The sequence below is a fragment of the Pipra filicauda genome, unplaced genomic scaffold (genome assembly GCF_003945595.2).
Source record: "Pipra filicauda isolate LSUMZ 115617 unplaced genomic scaffold, ASM394559v2 scaffold33_size4404698_pilon, whole genome shotgun sequence".
NCBI lineage: Eukaryota > Metazoa > Chordata > Aves > Passeriformes > Pipridae > Pipra > Pipra filicauda.
In genome coordinates, this window is record NW_024104465.1 from 4116514 (window position 1) to 4135643 (window position 19130).

At 53.8% G+C, this 19130-nt stretch overlaps 2 protein-coding genes across 2 annotated transcripts; one reads left to right on the plus strand and one right to left on the minus strand.

The window, feature by feature from the left end:
- Positions 1-338: 338 nt before the first annotated feature.
- MVK (mevalonate kinase) lies at positions 339-13011 on the minus strand. The gene is made up of 10 exons (XM_027711256.2): positions 12915-13011; positions 12531-12678; positions 11451-11598; positions 10236-10391; positions 7269-7372; positions 6412-6457; positions 5504-5594; positions 4980-5096; positions 2120-2273; positions 339-1811 (listed from the first exon to the last, which is right to left on the minus strand). The coding sequence occupies exons 1-10, from the start codon at positions 12990-12992 to the stop codon at positions 1660-1662; spliced, it is 1194 nt and encodes a 397-aa protein (XP_027567057.1). The 5' UTR covers positions 12993-13011; the 3' UTR covers positions 339-1659.
- A 226-nt stretch (positions 13012-13237) lies between these two features.
- MMAB (metabolism of cobalamin associated B) lies at positions 13238-17744 on the plus strand. Its single transcript, XM_027711218.2, has 9 exons — positions 13238-13329; positions 13549-13622; positions 13706-13799; positions 13924-13981; positions 14723-14795; positions 15541-15638; positions 15944-16008; positions 16914-16973; positions 17134-17744. The coding sequence occupies exons 1-9, from the start codon at positions 13238-13240 to the stop codon at positions 17219-17221; spliced, it is 702 nt and encodes a 233-aa protein (XP_027567019.1). The 3' UTR covers positions 17222-17744.
- Positions 17745-19130: the final 1386 nt, after the last annotated feature.

Genomic DNA, 19130 nt, shown 5'->3' on the forward strand with positions numbered 1-19130 from the left:
AATGAGGCTCAGCCCCTGACGTGCCGTTTAGAAGCGAGTTTTCCCCGAGTTTTCCCCGTGCTGGATTTGGCATTTCTTTGTGCCAACCCTCACAAAGTACAGACACATGTAAGTGGTTAAAGTCAACACGCTCCCAGATACTCACATTGATTACACTGTATTAGAAAATAGTAAATTATTTATCAGCCTTTCTGACTTGTGATTAGTGTAAAGCCGTTCTTGGATGCAAATTGGAATTGTAATTAGACATGTAGAAAGCCAGCATCTGAGACCTGCTCTCCTGAAGCAGTGTAAGGTACTGTTTTCCTTTTGTACCCAGAATAATTATCAAAGAACACTTTGCACATAAAAAACCCATCAATTTATTAAAACCAGAGACAGTTTTACATGTGATCGGGGAATTAAAGCTGGTCACCATGATGCTGGGAGCTTAGAGCCAGAACATCTCAGGTTCTCACAGTTGCTTTTGTTACTCCTGGGCTGGAAGGGGAAGGCAAGTTCCACACCTCTGTCAATTCATTACTCAGTTTTAAATGAAGCAATTCTTGAGCAGAGATGCACTTAAAAACCCACTTAAAAAACCCACCCCAGACAAAGAGAACAACGATAAAACCCCTTTGGCAGGTACAGCAGAGACCACAGTCACTCAGAGTCAGCTCATGGCTCCCAGAGACTCCGGCTTCAGCCACTTCCCTGCCAATTCCCTTCTGTTCCGTGGCACAACTCATTAAAATTTCAGGAGTAAAAAAATCCATTTACATTTGTGTAATAAGTCTAAATGCATTTAGGTTTTAGAGTTTGCCAACTGCAACTTATGGTGAGCTTTTGAGGACATGGTTTGGGTTTCTTTCCCCTACTTAATTACATCAAAGTAAACCCAACACCAGGCAGGGTCAGGGACGTGCTGGTTTATGACTGAAGCGTGAGAGAACAGTTATTAAAAGCAGAAATTTTAAGCCTGCCCTTGCCTGGAGTTGCCCTCTTTGCAGGTGACAGGTGCTGTTTGAGCCAGACCTTGAGTCTGTGAATAAAAGCAGAGCCCGACTACAGCACTCTGCTTATCAGCCCAGGCAGAGATTATGGAAAAGAGTGAAAACTGATAATTTCACTGGAATTGTGCTCTATCTTGCATTTTAATTACCCAACTCTTAATTAGTAGCAGTAAGAGCCATATTAAAGGTTTCCTCTCTACTGTGGAGTCCAGAAGAAACAGAGATATGAGCGTCAACCCTCAGCTGCCAAGATGCTCGTCACCCAAAAATGTCAAAGCACATCCACCTTGCCAGCCCCCTCCACGGGACACCAGGGAGGAAGGAGACACCACATGCATCTGAAGCAGCAAAGCGTCATTATCCTGCTGGAATCCAGCCAAGCCCCTCTCCTCCTGCCCCTTGGGATTAGCAGAGCAGTTGAGAAAGTAAATTCAAACCAGGATTTTGAGAGCCTGGGTCAAACCCACACCTCATCCAAGAGCAGGCAGGTGCTCCTGGGTCCCCATGGCAGCCCCCAGTCCCAGTGACAGCAGGCTGAAAACCGGCTCCACATGCATGTGTAGAGGCCCTCAGTGACACAGGAGAGTGGGGAAGAAGTTTCCAGGCATCCAGGCACACAAAGCTCTGAGCTTTGGTGCCAAGGGCTCTTCTTGCCAGAGGCAGCAGCTTAACTCTGGGAGAGCATGTGCAGCACTTGGGTGTTCAGAGAGGAGAGGGAGTGCAGGGTCACCCCGGGGGCCCCGATCTTGGTCTCCCAGCATTCAAATCCACAGGCACACAAGTCTTGCTTGGCTGCTTCCACGGCCAGCGGGGAGGTGTCTGCCAAGAGGAAGGCAAGAGCAGCCAGTGAGTCAGCTGGGCCACCGCAGGGAGAGCAAAACAGGCCATGGCACCTTTAAACACATGGCCCCTGGCACGGGGCCAGTGCCCTCAGGGCCTGACACACATAAATGAATGCCCTGAACCGCCCCTAGATGACACACTGCAACCCCCCACCCCGTACCAAGACATCCCACCCCATCCTGCCACAGCCACACCAGGGCTGGCAGTGATCCCTCTGCCCCCAAAGCTGAGCCCCCCAGGGCCGTGGGGAACGGGGGAGGATGCCCAGGGTGGCAGTCACTGACCTGGTGGCAGCAGGGTGATGGCACAGCCGCCCCCGCCAGCCCCGGTCAGTTTGCTGTGCAGCCCGTGGGACGCTGTCACCTGGCACAGCCTGTCCAGGGACGGGTGGCCAACCCCCAGCACGTTCAAGTGGTGTTGGTTTATGTCAAAGAATTCCTGAAAGCAACCACACAGAGACGAGGTGAGCACATGTGGAGACAGAGGGTCTTTACAGAAGAGGTAGAGAGGTGCAGGGGAGCTGCCCTACCTTCCAACCATCCCGTTTCTGCCAGAAATTTACCCACCAGCACCAGGCAACAAGGTTAGGACAGAGTCTGAGCCTTGGGCTGCTCATCTGTCCCTGTCCCCCTCACACATTGTAGAGTGACAAGGGTACAACAGCTCCTGAACCTCCTGAGAAAACCCTGATCACTGCAAGCTGCCAGCAGACATTTATTGCAGAGCTCTGTGATGCCTCCTGACTCCTTTCCTCTCCCTGTCACACGAGTGTTGAGCAGGAGGCTGTGCAAGGCCGCGGGAAGGGCACTGAGCCAGCATCTCTCATTCCTGGCTGTCCCCCTGCCCTGCCCTGCCATCCACCCAGCAGAGCTAAATCCAGGGACTTCTGACATGACTGAGGCACCACTGCAGAGGCCACATGAAGGTACCTCCCCTTGTTTGCTTTGGGCAGCACTTCTCCTCCTCATGGGTAGGGCCTGGGCCAGGAGCCAAGGGGCCTCTTGGCAGCTCCACACTGGGAATCTGGCACCCAGCTCGAGTGGGGTCGACAGAGTCCTTCTCTCAGGAGCAGCACAGGCCACTCTGTGAATGCACCCCCACCCTCCTGGCAGCGCTGTGAGTGCAGCCCTGCCTGCTGCCCCAGTCAGGCACAGACCTGCTGCTCCAGAGAGCTGCCCCAGCAGCCCCAAGGGATGGAAAACACCACAGAGCTGGGAGTTACAGCTTCTCTCCTCCCAGTACAACAGGTGATGGATTCAGGAACAGAGGGAAGGGCTTGGCCTGTGCTCAGAGTAAGTCTGGAGCAGGGCCAGGAGCTGACACTGGACCCCAGGTACCACAGGGCCATCATAGCTCATCAGCACCAGCAGCAGAGGAAGGTTGTTCTCAGCAACACCACTGACACCCCAACTCCACCACCTCCAAAGCACGTGGTGGCTGCTCCCAGAGGCTGTCACAAGGCAGGGGACACAGGACCAGTCCCAGAAAGGCTCCCTAACAGCAGCCCTGTGTTCCCTCCTCCAGCCAGTGGCCAAAGCTCTTACCTGTCTGCGGCTCACAGTGAGCCAGGAGGGATGCACAGGGAACACAGGGGCACATCACCCTCTCTCTGCTCCACACAGGTCTCCTGCCAACACTACAAGGAGGGGACAGTGCAGGAATAATCCCTCTTCCCCTTCCAGAGCATTTCTGTCCTTTTTAAAGAACAGCAGGGAGAGGAAGGAGCCAGCAGCACACAGAGCACAACCATCACCCTTCTCGGCTGGGCTGGACACACGTCCATCCAGAGGCCTCTTTACATGCCTGAGTGAGGGCACAGCACTGTCTGTGATGATCCAAGACACCTGTCATCTCCTGATCCAAAATCTGCCAGGAATCAGATGACAGCTTATGACACACTAGACTAGTTCGATGGCTCTAATACAGCACTGGCCAGAACAGTACATTTCAGAAACAGCCAAAAATATATATTTTTATATATATGCTGCATATAATCAGCTGGGCCTCTGAGGGCTCTTCAAGCACAAGACAAAACAACAGATTCAAGACAGGAACCTGCTCACTGCAGAGCTGCTTCCTGGGTGTGGGACACAAGAATGCTTTGGCATCTTCCATGTGAGGATCTCAGAGCACAACTCAAATTATTCCCCCTCTTCCCTGTGCCCCAATACTTGCACCAGCCTGAGGACATGGAATTAAGGAGAAGAGCGGTGTGAAGCTGTGCTGTGAACAGACTCCAGACCTCCCCCAGCTGATGCCAGTTCAGTCCACCCTGATGGGTACAGGATCCCACCACTCTCTTAGTGCAAAGGGAGCAGGACTTTGCCACGAATCCCACAGGAGACCCCTCACAGCTGCGGAGGGAACAACCCACCAGCAAGAGCAAGGACGAGCAGAGTCCTCACAGAAGAGATCCAGATGCCAACAAAGATCTGCCTTGCTGGTACCAAGTGGCTCCTGACTGTCCAGGTTGGTTCCCACGGCCAGGCCAGGTTTGGCTCAGCTGGGACACACATCCCTCCCCCGGGTGCTGGGGATCAGCATTACAGCACTCTCAGCACTTCTTCCACTTGGAAGCGTGTTCCTCCCCCCCAGCAGCCTCTTCTCTGTGAGCAAAGCCAAGACAAACAGATCTTTGTGTGCACCTCGTGCATCACTGTCAGGTCAGCTCTGGGCACAGCTCTGTCTGTCGTTCTCCGGAGCCAGGACGAGCGCAGGGCACTGGGAGCTGGCTCAGAACCAGCCCATCACAAACCAGTGGCTCTGGGCTCCTGCTCCTCACTCCAGCCCTGGCAGTGACAGAGCAGTTGCTTCACAGTGACTGCCAGAACGAGCACGGCTGGCCCATGGCACAGACATCACAATTCTTAGGGAAGGGAAACCAACCCTCCAGAGCCACAGGTCCACAGAGCCCCAGGGTCACTACCCCCATTCCCACCCATAGCTGTGGAGAGGCAGCAGCAGCATTTTGTGTTTCCTGGCTCCAGGAAGGGCATTAAAGGCAGCACACACAGACCACGGCTTCGCTCGGAACTGAACATTTCCTGCCATCACATTTTTTTTCTCAGACCTAATGTTCTTTAAATGACATTTTGATGTTCAACAGCAGCAGTGTCTAAAAATACTGGTGAACAAGCCCCTTACCTCCAGCACAGGGTAATACTCTGGTGATGGATTTGCAGGCATCTCTTCCAGAACACTTTGGCACTCCTGAGAAATGGCATCGATGGAGTCCAGCACCGGGTTCATTATTGCAGGGAACTGAGAAGGGGGGGAAGGAAGAGGTGAGACACTGGCCTTCCAAAGCACTGGGATGAAACCAGTCTCAGTCTCTCTGAGCTGGGCAATTCCTCACCCCATTTGGGGCTACTCATTCACAGAGCACCCCACTGCAAGGCAGTGCTGCTCCTGCCTGCAGAAAATGGAGGAAGAGAGGGGAAGGCCAGAGGAACGAACTGTTCTTTCTCAAACTGGTGATTTTTGTGGCAAGCCCTGTTAATGCTGGAGAAAAGGAGGAGATGAGCTGAACCCCCATTCCCAGGCAGCTGGGTCTTAGGCAGCAGTTAGGAATGCAGTGACCACAGGATGAATCTCCCAAACGATCACTGTGGGAGCTACAGTCCCACATGAGGGTTATCTCCATGCCCACAACCACGCAGGTGCTGCACCTTCAGGATCTTCTCCTTGACCCCAGCCACCAGGACCTTGGTGCTTCGAGGGACTTTTGTGTTGGTCAGCAAGATCCTCAGCATGGGCACCCTGAAAGCAACAGGAGACAGAGAATCCCAGAGTGGTTTGGGTTGGAAGGGACCTTAAAACCCATCTCATTCCAAGCCCCTGCCATGGGCAGAGAACATCTCCTGGCCTCTTTCCTTCACAGTCCCTAAAGCTCATTCTGCCTCAAAGGGCCTCTTTCAGACACCCAAGATAAGGAGACCCATTAGTTTTACAAAACTTAAGCAGGTGCTTCAGTGCTGGGTTCAGGCTTTTTCCTCTTGGATACAAGGAACAACTGTACTAGTACTATAAATAGGACTGTAATGTATTTACTGAAATCCATGGTTTTCAAGCAAAATTTTTCCTTTGAAATCCTCTCCATGAGGGTAGCCAGCAGTGGCCATTAACTGCTAATAGAGCAATTTCATGCACTGTGAAAGATTTTAATGGAGTCAGATTATCCTTGGCTGGCAGGAGGCAGAGGGAACACGCAGGACCCAGATTTCTCTCTGCCAGTGGGTTTTCCCCCCACCAGGTAAGCACAAAGTTTCCCCTCCCCACAATGTCATTTGCTGCCAGGAGCAGATCCATTCCTGCTGCCCATAATGCCATGAAATTAATATTGATCCTCTGTGCTGTGTTCATCTAATGTCAGATAATGACCAAACGTTTCATTGTCCCCCCCATCCACCCCAAACCAAGGCAACACTCAGGCTGCCCACCCCCCAAATGTGGCTGCAAAGCCCTTCCCACGCTCCAGCCACCTCCCATCATCCTTATACCCACAACACCCACCCAGAGCCTCCCTGACATGTTCCACCCACCGTGTGTGAGGGTTATTTTTAAACTCCAATATTACCTCTTTAATGGTGTGATTTTTCCTGCTTGGTATCTCAGGGCTCCACCTAAAGTAAAATACATGTATTGTCTCAGCACAGGGCGAGTGCAGAGATAACACAGGAGCTCTTTCATCCTCAGAACCTCACCCAGAGCCTGTGACAGTAATTGCAAGAAACACCAGCTAAATGAACCATGTTCTCCAGCAGCACGAATGTGCCTCACCCTGCTGCCTTAATGAGAGGGTCTGGTCGAATGTAGTTAACCCAGGGCCCTTCCCTTTGCTCTCCTCTACTCTGGGATCACATCAAATAATTTTTTAAAAGGTAAAGAGTTTGGCCAGCAGTAAATCTTCCCTGAAAAAAAACAGAATCCAGCAGCGCTTCCCTGGGGCAGAGCCAAGCACAAGGACTTCCATGGACTGAATGGGTGAGCAGCCATCCTTCAGCAAGGAATTTCATTGTCCAGAAGGAATGTCTCACTTGGCTCCTACCCTCACAGAGGCACTGCGATTAGGTCTCATTAGAAAGATTATTAACAGTCTCCAAGGACACTTTCAAAACACTGGGAAGTCTCTGCTAATTGAAACTAAATGACAGCTGTCCAACTGCATTTTCTCCAGCATTATCCCTGGGACGGGATTAGGCTTCTTTGTTCCTGCCAGAACATTTAAAATATCAGTTATTTGTGGTGGGGTCTCTGCCCCACGGCACCTGCCTGGGGGACACAGAGCCCTGGTGTTCCTGCAGCCAGTCCCCAACATCCCAGCTGGCTCCAGTCCCAGCTCACAGATGGGGTAAACTGAAGGATTCCCTCTGCTCTGAACAAAACAGGGCTCTGGATTTGGGAGTTTCCGTGGGGAGCAGCAAACACACCTACCCCAGGTACCAACAGCATTATCCACACCCGATGGATTGCCATGGATCACCCGCTCCCCTTGGAAGGCCCAGCTGTTAATCAACGTCAGCTCTTCTTCTGTCCACCTGGAAGGCAAGAAAATGACCCCAACACACAATTACCCCAGGCCAGCGTGAGGGAGGGAGCAGATTCAGGGAGATCAAATTTAACAGGATGCAAGTCCAAACCCATCCCCACCTCACCAAACACATTGGAAAGGCTGAGGGAGTTGGGATTGTTCAGCCTGGAAAAGAGAAACTAATAATTGTGGCCTTCCAGGACCTGAAGTGGCTAGAAGAAACATGCAGAGAGACCATATACAAGGTTCAGGAGTGACAGGACAAGGAGAATGGCTTCCCACTGCCAGAGGGCAGGGTTAGATGAGATACTGCAAAGGAATCCTTCCCTGTGAGGGTGCCCTCTCCACAGGTTGCCCAGAGAAGCTGTGGCTACCCCATCCCTGGAAGTGTCCAAGGCCAGGATGGACAGGGCTTGGAGCAACCTGGGACAGTGGAAGGTGTCCCTGCCCATGGCAGGGGAGTGGGATGAGATGATCTTTGAGGTCTCTTCCCACCCAAACCATCCCATGATTCTCTGATCTTGGTGTGAGATCCTGCTCATCAACAGGCAGGACAGTGCACTTACAGGAGCAGAGGGTAAGAACAGAATGGTAAAAGCTGCATTTCAGATGTGCAACTTCAGCCCCTGCTCACCAGCTGCTCAGCTGCACAGCCTCCCAAAATTGGAGTGTATCAGTTCTAACTCCACCATCTCCAGCAAATACTTTGATTTTTAGGGATTAACTCCAAACACTTGAAGCTGCGCCAAGTGCTGGCCCAGGGAGCACAGAAGGGAAGCAGACACACATCCAGAAGGTGTTATCCTAAAAATTGCAAAAGCAGGTTTTCTGTCGTCTGAAAAGCAGTCACACAAACGGGTGAATGCTTTGGGAGTTTAAATGCTGGCACAGACTTTGGTGCTGGGTCAGACTCACAAGGATCAAGGCCCCTTACTGAACACACTAATTAACGGGCTGCAGAAGCAGAAAAAAGCAAAGGCAGAGCTGCCACTTACAGAGCAATTGCTGGCTGTGACTTCAGAGATTTCTCCCCCACTGCCTCCCAAAACCCTACGGCTTCCCACACATCCCCTTCAGAACTCACCAGTCTCTCAAATCCACTTGTTCCCTCCACACTGAAGGATTCTGGCACCTCAAAGGAAACTCAACACCCACAGGGAGCCAGCTGAGCCTCCTGCACCCTGCAGGGACACGTTTACCTCACACGGGGACCCAAATCATGGAATGGTTTGGGTTGGGAGGGACCTTAAAGCTCATCTCATCCCACCCCCTGCCATGGGCAGGGACACCTTCCACCAGCCCAGGTTGCTCCAAGCCCTGTCCAGCCTGGCCTTAGACACTTGCAGGGATGGGGCAGCCACAGCTTCTCTGGGCAACCTGTGCCAGGGCCTGATCACCCTCACAGGAAGGAATTTCTCCCCAACATCCCATCTAAACGTACTCTCAGTTTGAGCACAGAGACACACCTTTGACGCTCCTTGCACACAAGCCTGCTCTACAGTCCATTCAACAGGTCTTTAGAATAAAACAGGTATTCCATGCTGGAGCACAAGCACAAATACAGATTTTGGAAAAGCCTCACAGAGTCTTGCAAGGCAAGGCAGAAGTTCCAAGAGCCACCTGCTGTGTGGAAGCTGTTTCCCTTCACTCCCGCTTCCCCGGGCTTCAGCTGAACGTCTTTATCCATCTCCACACACCTTGCATCCCACTTGCCAGTACTTAATCTGTGGAGCACTCAGAGAACAGCTCCCAACACCACAACTCCCAGACAGGAGCGAGGTTTGCTGTAAACCACTTGTTTTTAATCCTCTTTGAGAGGCTGCGATTCCTCCCGACACAGGAGCCATTATATCACGCTGTTCTTTTCTTGCCATGTTAAGCAAAAACCCTCTGAAGTCTGACACCCCCATCTCTCACTCTCCCCTCTGCATGCCAGCTGCAAGGAAGGAATTATGCTGGATCCACGCTGCAGCCAAGGGAATGAATGAAGACATCCTGGCTGCTCCGAGTGGAGCTGCCCTTTCAGTTCTCAGTGTGGGAGATTTGCCCAACCACAGGGGACAAACTGCTCCCTCCAAGAACCTGTTTCTGGGTCAAGCTGCAAATTCTGGTTTAGAAGCAGAACACAGTCAGACCCCCCCCATTGCAGTCTCACTCTCATCCCACACCAAATACAGCCAGAAAAGGCTGCACCTGGCACAGGGAGCACAAGGAAGTTCTGACACCCCCCCCAGCTGTGGCACACAGCTTCAAACAGAGCCTCCTCTCACACAGGGCACAGCACACCAGGCCTCCAGGGCTGAGCTCCAAGGGCAGAAGGAAAGAAACTCTCTTTCACCAGCCACTGATAAAGGGGAAAGACAGGCAGGAGATCAGGAGGAAACGTAGCACACACAGAAAAAAAAAAAATCCATGGGAAATACAGAAAACCCAGAAAGGATCCTGGAGGACTCTAAGCAAAACCTGGAAGATGCTCAGAGACAACAGAGGAAATTGAGGTTAAAAATATTCAGCACATTAAAGTGTGTGTTTTATTTGCTTGGAAAAAAATCAAGTTTTTTTTTCCTCTGTTTAACTATGTGTATGTGACACCAGACAAGGGAAATGAGATGAGTTTTATGACATCTCTGCATCCAGCTGCTTCTGTCAGGAGAAGTGAATGATAAATGTGATTTCAGGTCAGGGCTCTGGGACAGGGTTGGGAACACTAGGGAGAGACAGGAAACGGGCTCAGGGTGCCACTGCTGTGGTCACAGCCAAGAGAGAGCAGGAGAGGTGGCAGTGCCAGAATTCCTGGAGGTAAAAGGAAAGATGGGGCACAGGGAGCAGAGCTGTGGATGCCAGGCAGGGAGGCTTCCCCAGTTCCTTACCTGGCTGTGGAGTCTCCCTCCTGCAGCGGGCAGGAGATGGCCCCACACACCATGAGCAGGGCAGCAGCCAAGCACACGGCATAGGCAGCACTGGAGCCCAGCCCTGCTCCCGTGGGCAGCTCCGACCACACCAGGATGTCCACACTCGGAACGTCCCTGGAACACAGACACACAGGAATGACACAACCACCCCGAATTCCACCCTAAGACAACACTGTACAGAGGCAAAAGAGGCCAAATGGGACTGACTGGAGGGAAAGCTGGTTGAAAACTGGCAACATCAGCACACACATCTGACACACAGGGGCTTCAGGAGGGCTCATTGCCCAGTGGAGTGGCCTAGCTAAGCCTGACACAAAGCCTTGCTGAGCTGGATCCATGACTGGCACAGCTTGTCAGCTTGATAGCAGGGACACTTGGTAACTAAATACTTGAGCAGCATCACAAAGAGCCCCTTCAAAGATCGCTGTGAACATGATTTTAAACATATTTCTAAATAAAGCGTAAATACCCCAAATCTGTAGTTACATCCCACTGGAGCAATGGGCTGATGGGAAGACGGAATATGAACACATCTCTGTCCCTCTACTCCACTGAGCACACCTGGGTTGTGCTACAGACCCCAAAACCCCTGGAACTTTTCCCTGTGGGTGAGTGTCAGAACTCTGTACTGCTGGTCTCAGAGCTGTGACAGCCCCAATGCCACCAGTCAGCAACTCCCAGACTGCAGGGCCAGCCACGATGCAGCTGCACTTCCCAGCTCTTTAACCCTTGGTTTCTTTGATGTGAATACTGAAGTTGGGCTCTGACTTGGTTTCTGAAAGCCAACAGGGCTGTATCAGACTGACCACCTGCCCAGTCACACCAAGAGCATCAATGGTGCTGGGCAAATTTGGAAACTGGAACAGCCCTGAGTTGGGAGGAGCTGCCAGCTGGAGGGAGAGATGTCTGTGTTGTGACTGTGGGATGAACTGCTCTGATTTCAGCCCCTTGATGCCTAAATGAAAGCAGGCAATTTCCAACCCACCTGCCCAGGGCACCCACCCACCATCTCAGCTCTCAAGTCTCCTGAGGGCCCAGAGCCCAAATGCAGTGAGACTCCTTGTAATTCCTTATTTTGCCCTGAGGATTTGTTTTCTCCCCATGATTTCGTAGCAGCAACTAATGGTGAACAACACCCAAGAGGTTTATTTTGGGGCAGGAGAAGAGCCTTACCCATACTTAGCTGAAATAGCCAGGCACATGTACAAGAAGGCAAGGGTAGCAAGGCTATCAGGACCTGAGGCTTCAGCAGCAATTCCAGCAAACTCCCTCAGTGCATCCAGCTGCTCTAGGCTGGGGGACTTAGACTCCTCAAAGTCAGCTATGGAAGCAAGCAGGGGAGAATTTAAACACTTAGAAACCAGGGAATTGTTCAACTGAAAGCAATATTTACAACACCTCCTGTTACAGTAGGCAGAAACAGGTGGAGCTGATTTTAGGTTCTACCTCAGGGTTGGTGATAAAAATCAAAGCAAATTCTCCACCAGCCACTCCAAAATCCAAGTGTTTCCACCTGCAAACGTCTCCTTGGCTACACTTCCCAATGATCACTATGGAGAACTAGGGAAGTAACAAACTCTTCATTAAAGAACGTGGATTCTGGAACTGGGATGTTCTAGGGCTCTATCCAGTACAAGATGTTGCAGAAATTCCAGTGAAGGCTGGTGTGGGGCAGAGAGGCAGGAAACGGGCCCCCTTATCCCTGCCTTCCTCAGGAGCCCAGCTCTGACCAGCTCCAGAGAGGCTCCTTTTTCCCCCCATCTGTCACACCCCTGGACATAGTCCCTGCCTGGCTCCTGCCTGTGTTCCAACACTGCCTGAGCTACAACAGCACAGGAACAGGTCCCTGGGAGCCTGAAACAGGAAGGGACAGACACTGAAGGGGGCACACACAGACACCTGAGCACCGGGGGGGGGGAGTCACATGGAGGGAGGGTGTGGGGACAGGTCAGCAAAGCACACACACCAAGCAGGGTCAGAGACAGCGAGGGAAACATTGCAAATAACCCCGTGAGGGGTCCCAGCACGGTCAGCACACGGGGGGTTCCTGCCCCACGGAGGAGTCCCAGCACTGTCATCCCATGGGGCATCTGCATGGCCACCTCATGGGGGGTCCCACCACAGTCACCCCAAGGGCGTTCCTGCACGATCATCCCACAGGGGGGTCCCAGCAGGGTCACCTCACAGAGGGTCCCACCGAGCAGCACCGAGGGCCTCTCACCCCGCCCGGGCAGCGCTTCCCCCCAGCCTTGCCTGCGATCCGGCCCCGCAGGGCTCGCAGCACGGCGGTGTCCCAGCTCCTCTGGACGCCGACCCCGGGCAGACAGACCCGAAGCCGGCCCTCGGCCCCGGGCCGCAGCCGGAGGAACGTCCGCAGGTCCAGCGCCACGGCCAGGGCCACCTGCGGGGGGAGAGCGGAGGTCATGGGGGGTCGGGCAGCGCTCACCGAGACGGGCACCCCTGACCCTGCCCGGCACCACAGCCTAGAACTCAGCACCCCTCACCCTGCCCGGTTCCCCTCCTCTTGTCCGGGTCCCCTTCACCTCCCCCAGCCCCAGCCCCCGCTCCTACTCCCACCCTCACCCTGCCGTGCCCCCTCAGCTCCCCCAGCCCCCTCACCCTGCCCGTCCCCCTCACCTTGCCGTGCACCACCGCGTGCTCCCCGTGCACAATCACCTTGCCCGGCGCCGACACCACCAGAACCCGTTCCCACATCGCCGCCACCTTACGGCCCACGCCGACTGACAGCCCCGCCCACCAGTGACAGCCCCGCCCACCAGTGACAGCCCCGCCCACCACGGCCCAGCCAATAGCCGCGAGCTCTGCGGGGGCGGGACTCGGCGCTGGCCAATGGGGAGGCGGCGGCGCGCGGTGGCGCGGTGCTGGGGTGAGGGCGCTGCCGGGGGGCGGGACGGCGGCCGCGCAGGGTCACGGGGCGGCGGGGACGGCGGCCGGGAGGGATGTGGCGGCGGGCGGCCCTGGCGATAGCGGGCCGGGGTCTGCGGGAGCCGCTGGGGGCGGCGGGGCGGCGGGGGCAGAGCGGGGAGGGCAGGTGAGAGGGAGGGCCGAAACCCCGTCACGGTGTCGTTTCCCTCTCAAGGCGTGGCTCCCCCACAGTGTGTGTCCTCCCCTCACCGCGTGTCCCCCCGGTGCCGCCCCCCATGGTGTGTGTCCCCCTCCACCCCCAGTGTCTCCCCCAATGTCCTCCCGCTCCTCTCTGTGTCCCCCCACCCCACGGTGTGTCCCTCCCTCACGGTTTGTGCCCCCGCAGCTCCGCCCGCGATCCCCCCGGTCGTGACCCCCCCGCCCGGTCCCCGCGGATCTACACCCGGACGGGGGACTCAGGTAGAGCCCGGGGGGCACCGAGGGGGCACCGGGGCAGGGCCACCCCAGACCCCTGAGCGCCCCCCCCCTCGCCTTTCCCAAAGGATTCTCCAGCACCTTCACCGGGGAGCGGCGGCCGAAGGGCGACAGGATCTTCGAGGCCTTGGGAGCCACGGATGAGCTGAGCTCGGCCATCGGGTAACTCCGGCCGGGAGGGGCCGAACTCGGGGGGGTTTCATGTGGAAAATCGTGTTTGTGGTGATTTCTCCATTCCCAGCTGACTCTTTTTTTTTTTTTTTTTTTTTTTTTTTCTCTAACCAAGGCTGGCTGGTGAGTTTAGCAGCGAAAAGGGCCACACCTTTGTTGGACAGCTTCACAAAGTGAGTATTAATGGTAATCCTCACCCAGTGCAGTCGCTGCATCTGTGCTACTGAAACATAAACTCACAGGAATCCAATGCATTTAGTCTTTAAATAAATAAATACTTAGACTACTCTCTAAGAGGTAATTTCTTAACCAAGAAGGAAAGTGGTAGATCAGGTGATCACTTATGGGCAGCAGACTCATTTCTAGGTTCATTCAGAGTTAAGTCAGATACACATTATGGGCACAAGTTTTGTTGTCACAGAGCCTCGGGTTTGAAATTGGGGCCCAGACCCACGTGGGCACAGCAGTGACATAGGTGGCAGCCTGTGAGTTTGGCTAATTAACTTTGCTGAGCACAGGAATGCAGAAGGAGCTAATCAGAGATTTTAGGAAGCTTTTTCAGGCTGTCTCTCCCATATCCCAGGTTGTGAAGATGCCCTGTGTGGAGGGGGACATGGCAGTGCTGTTTGCAGTTTGTCCCTGCTTTCCCAGAGGTTTGGTGTCCTGCCAGCCAAGGAGTTCTGTGAGCACTCCCAGTGTCCTGCACTCAGCCAGGCTGGTTTGATGTGCCAGTGAAAACGAGTGCATGTGCTAATCTGGCTTCTCAAGCAGCATTTGGGGAGCACTTCCCTGCTCCCTCTGCAGCAGGCTGGGGATGAGGCACAGCAAGGGTGGGATCTTTGATCTACCTCCCCTGGCATGTCAAAGTTGGGGAGTGACAGCACTTGTGGTTTCTGTCCTGGTGCCACGTGCAGGTCCAGTGCATGCTGCAGGATGTGGGCTCCAACCTCGCCACGCCGCTCTCCTCGGCCAGGGAGGCTCACCGGAGTAAGTCCTGCCTTTTCCTGGGATGGCAAAAGTTGGGCACAGCCTGGAAGGGGTTGTGTGAGTGGTTAGATGCTGTGCAGTGTTGGGTGAGGCACAGGGAGGAGCAGCTGGGGGGGCTCATCCTGGAGAAAAGGAGGCTCAAGGGGGACCTTCTCACTCTTTACAAATCCCTGATAGGAGGGTGGAGCCAGGGCGGGTCAGGCTCTGCTCCCAGGGAACAAGGGACAGGACAAGAGGAAACAGCCTCGAGCTGTGCCAGGGGACGTTCAGATTGGACATCAGGAGGAATTTCCTCATGGAAGGGGTGGTCAGGCATTGGAAGGGGCTGCCCAGAGAGGTGGTGGAGTCCCCATCCCTGGAGGTGTCCAAGGAATGACTGGATGTGGCACTCAGTGCTCTGGGCTGGGGGACAAGGTGGGGATCGGTCACAGGTTGGACTCGATGATCTTGGAGGGCTTTTCCAACCCAAATGATTCTGGGATTCTGTGAATCACACACATCCCTAGGTGCTGAGTAAATCACACACAGTCCCAGCTGCTGCTGTGCTTGTGGCACTCAAGTGATGTCAGGCAGCCTGAGGCACTGGCCCAGCACCCACCCGGCCCTGCTGAAGCAGGAGGAATTTTTTGGGATGCTTTCTTAGGATTTGCTGATCCAAGGAAAGCAAAAATAGATCTCTGTGTGTCAACTGAATCGTTTCTGAATCACTTTTTTTTCCAGCTGATTCTCCTTTTCCCCTCTGCAGAACGTACGTCTTTCAGCGAGAAGCCGGTGCTGGAGCTGGAGCAGTGGATTGACAGTTACTCGGAGCAGCTCCCTCCCCTCAGAGCCTTCATCCTGCCCGTAGGTACTGCCTGTGCCTCTCATCCACTGCAGGAGGCTCACTCACTTCCTTAGGGGAGCCCTGCTCCACTACTTACCACAGGAAAACAGGTTGGGAAGCCAATATTTCCACTGACAAATGCCAAATAAAAGCAGGGAGGATTTGGGAATTAAATTTCCCCATCTTGCTGCACTCAGATGTCCCTCCCCTCGCCTGGCCATGGCACAGGGATCAGTCCCACGTGTGTGAGAGGTGCTCCAGGGAGCAGAGGGGGGGGCTGTGCTGTTGGTGCAGACACTGAGGGGGTGTTTCCTTGCTGTTCCAGTCCGGAGGCAGGAGCAGTGCTGCTCTCCATTTCTCCCGAGCCGTGTGCCGCCGGGCTGAGAGGTGGTGAGTGCTGTGCTGGGGCAACACTGGGAAAAGGGGATGGGGACACTACAACAGCAGCAAACCAGTGCAGTGGGAGCCACCAGCCAGGGCTGGGCTGCACTCAGGGCTTGAGACAAGCTTTTGTTTGTTTAATCCAATTCCAGGGGTGCAGGCGGCACAGAACCAGACTGTGTCTTCCCTCCCCTCAGCTGGGTCATCTGAGCTGAGACAGCACAGACAGGGTTGTGTTGAGCTGCAGTTCCGTGCTCAGCTCCTGTCTGGTCTGATAAATGTGGGAAGGTGGGGCACTGGCAGGTGTAAGATCCAGGGAAGCTCTGAGTGGCTTAAGGTGTCCCTGGAAGTTTTCGAGGCCAGGTTGGGCAGGGCTTGGAACAGCCTGGTCTAGTGGGGGATGTCCTTGCCCATGGCAGGGGGTGGAACTGGATGGGCTTTAAAGTCCCTTCCAACCCAAACCATTCTGGGATTCTGCACCCCCATCCAACCCGGCTTTGGACACTTCCAGGGATGGGGCAGCCACAGCTTCTCTGGGCAGCCTGTGCCAGGGCCTCACCCCCCTCACAGGGAAGAATGCCTTCCCAATATCCCACCTATCCCTGCCCTCTGGCAGTGGAAAGCCATTTCCCCTGGTCCTGGCACTGTAGCCCTTGTAAATAGTCTCTCTCTGTCCAGTCATAGCCATGGATGAGTATCCTTGGAGGAGCAGAGCTGGGAGCCTCCGGGACAGTCACAAGCATTATTGGCACCATTTATGTCCCCCAGATTCCTCTGGGGAAGCCAACAACCTTCACAGATAGAGTGGGGACCCTGGAGGAGGTTGGGGAGTGAAGGGGCTGCAGCAAATTACAGCCCTTTGTGCACTCAGAGCTGGAAAGCTAAACACTGACATTTTCCTTTGCTTTTTCCAGCGTGGTTCCTTTAGTCCAAGCAGGGGAAGCAGATCCAAACGTGGCCAAATATTTAAACAGGTAAAAAAAAAATATAATCCCAAACCCTTATTCTGTCCTACTGAAGCATTCCTTATGGTGTTCCCATAGTTTTGGGAAAAAACTGCAGGGTTTTGCCTCCTGAGAAGCTTCTGGTATAAGATCTTTGAAGTGGTTTTCCTGCTTTTCCTTTGGTTTCCAGGCTCAGTGACTATCTCTTCGTCCTGGCACGTTATGCTGCAATGAAGGAAGGGAAGGAAGAGAAAATATATATAAAACCTGAGCCATAGCAGGGAGCTGGAATGTTTATTTCCTTTATCATGGGAAGATGAATCCAGCAGACTGATTTTGCTCATCAAGGATGGGAAAGAGAACAATCCTGGACTGGAAGTGGGATCTGCCAAGAACTTCCAGGTGAAATAACCATGACTTTGTTGATAAATCCTAAGAGGAACAGAATCACAGAATATTCTGAGTTGGAAGGGACCCAAAAACAGCTGTTCTGTTCACTGGGCCTGGTCCACATATCCCGTGTGGCAATGGCCCCAGAGTCACTGCTGCTCCCAGGCTGGAGTTGAGGCAGGAAAATTCCAAGAACACTTTGGAGATGCCTTTGTTTCCCTGGGCAGTGACAGGTGCTGTGGGAAGGCCTAGACAGGACTCTGAGGAGTGAAGAAAACAATCAGGTCCTCTGTGTCAGTCACAGTGCTGGTGTGGAGCAGCAGCTGGAGGGATTTGGGAATTGTGTCCACAGCTTTGAAATAATAAATGTGAACTTCCTTTTACCAAAGGGCCCTAAATTGTCACACTCAACACTGAGCCCTGTGTGCTTTTCTCTTCCAAGTCCCTTCCGATCCATCAGCCTCGGCTGGAGCTGAGCTGTGCAGATTTACAGGAATGCACCAGGAATTCCTTGGCTCTGGCTGCCTCTTGTGTGTGTGAGGAATGTCTCTTGTGCTGACAGTCCAGTGCATCCTCTGCCAGGAATGGGGCTCACAGGATGGAGGGGTTAGAGGAGGAAAGGCCGAATCCCAGGGTCGTGCTGGGGTTGACTCTGGGTGGAGCTGCCCCTCGGAACAGGGACTGGCTGGGGGAGCAGAGCCCTGGGGTTGGCACCCCCAGGGCACTGAGGTTGCAGGAAAAGGGGTTGGGATGAGGAGCAGGGCCCTGGCAGTGCCTCAGCTGGGGGGCTCCCCTATGACACTGGGTGAGAGGGGCTGACACCCCGAGGGTTGGTCTCACACCCCGCAGTGTCCACGCCGACCTCAGGAGCGTTTCCCCACAGAGCCCCCAGCAGAACAGGCTGGAGCATGGCCTGGAGAACATTCTAGAGCTTGGAAAACCTGGCTGCAAACACTATGAGAGCAGAACACTGCTCAGCAGAGAAGACATCCTCTGTTCCAGCTTCCCAAGAGACTGAACGCTCCTATTCCACGTGTAAACACGCACATTCTAGCAGCAGTGTGAGCTCACACCCACCCCCATGTCCTGCACAAAACACACACAATTCCAGCTTTGCAGCCAAGTCCAAGCCCCTTCCAGCTTGGAAATATAATTGGGAAGAATCTATGTAGGACCTGGTGGTCTCAGTCTTCCCCCAGGGAACGCTGTGGGCTGCAAGGAGGTCATGCCCATCAAGGGCTTGTCCACTAAAGTGGAGGCAGCTTTTAAACCCATCCTGCACCATCCCCTGTTCAATTATTTGAGCAGAAACAACTTTATACTTGTTCCTAAAAGAGCCCCCGGCTCTGTGTCCCTTTTTGGGCAGCGAGGAACACCCAGCACTAACAGATCCCTGTCTCATCACTCACCTGGCTTTTAAGCAGATATTTCATGGCTATTGTTAATGCACATTTTTCATGGAGTAATTTTCTGAGCCTCAGCCTGGAACACATCCCAGTGACAAATGCTCTAGATTTGGATGGTCCTGTCAGCTTCAGTGTCACCTCAGCCATTCCCCCAGTGCCTGCTCCAGACAGGCCATCCAGGTTTATGGGAGCTCTGGCTCCAGGAGCGTTACTGAACCTCAGGAATCGAGAGGCTTTTCAAGTCTAATTGAATAAAATCCTTTGCAATATAAATTCTTCATGAATGCTCCATAAATCAGCTCTGGGAGGGATTTATAGTAGTTCCTTTTTTTTTCCAGCTGGGGGAAGAAATCTCACTACTGGTTTGGGACCAAAGCTGGCATTGTTTGGA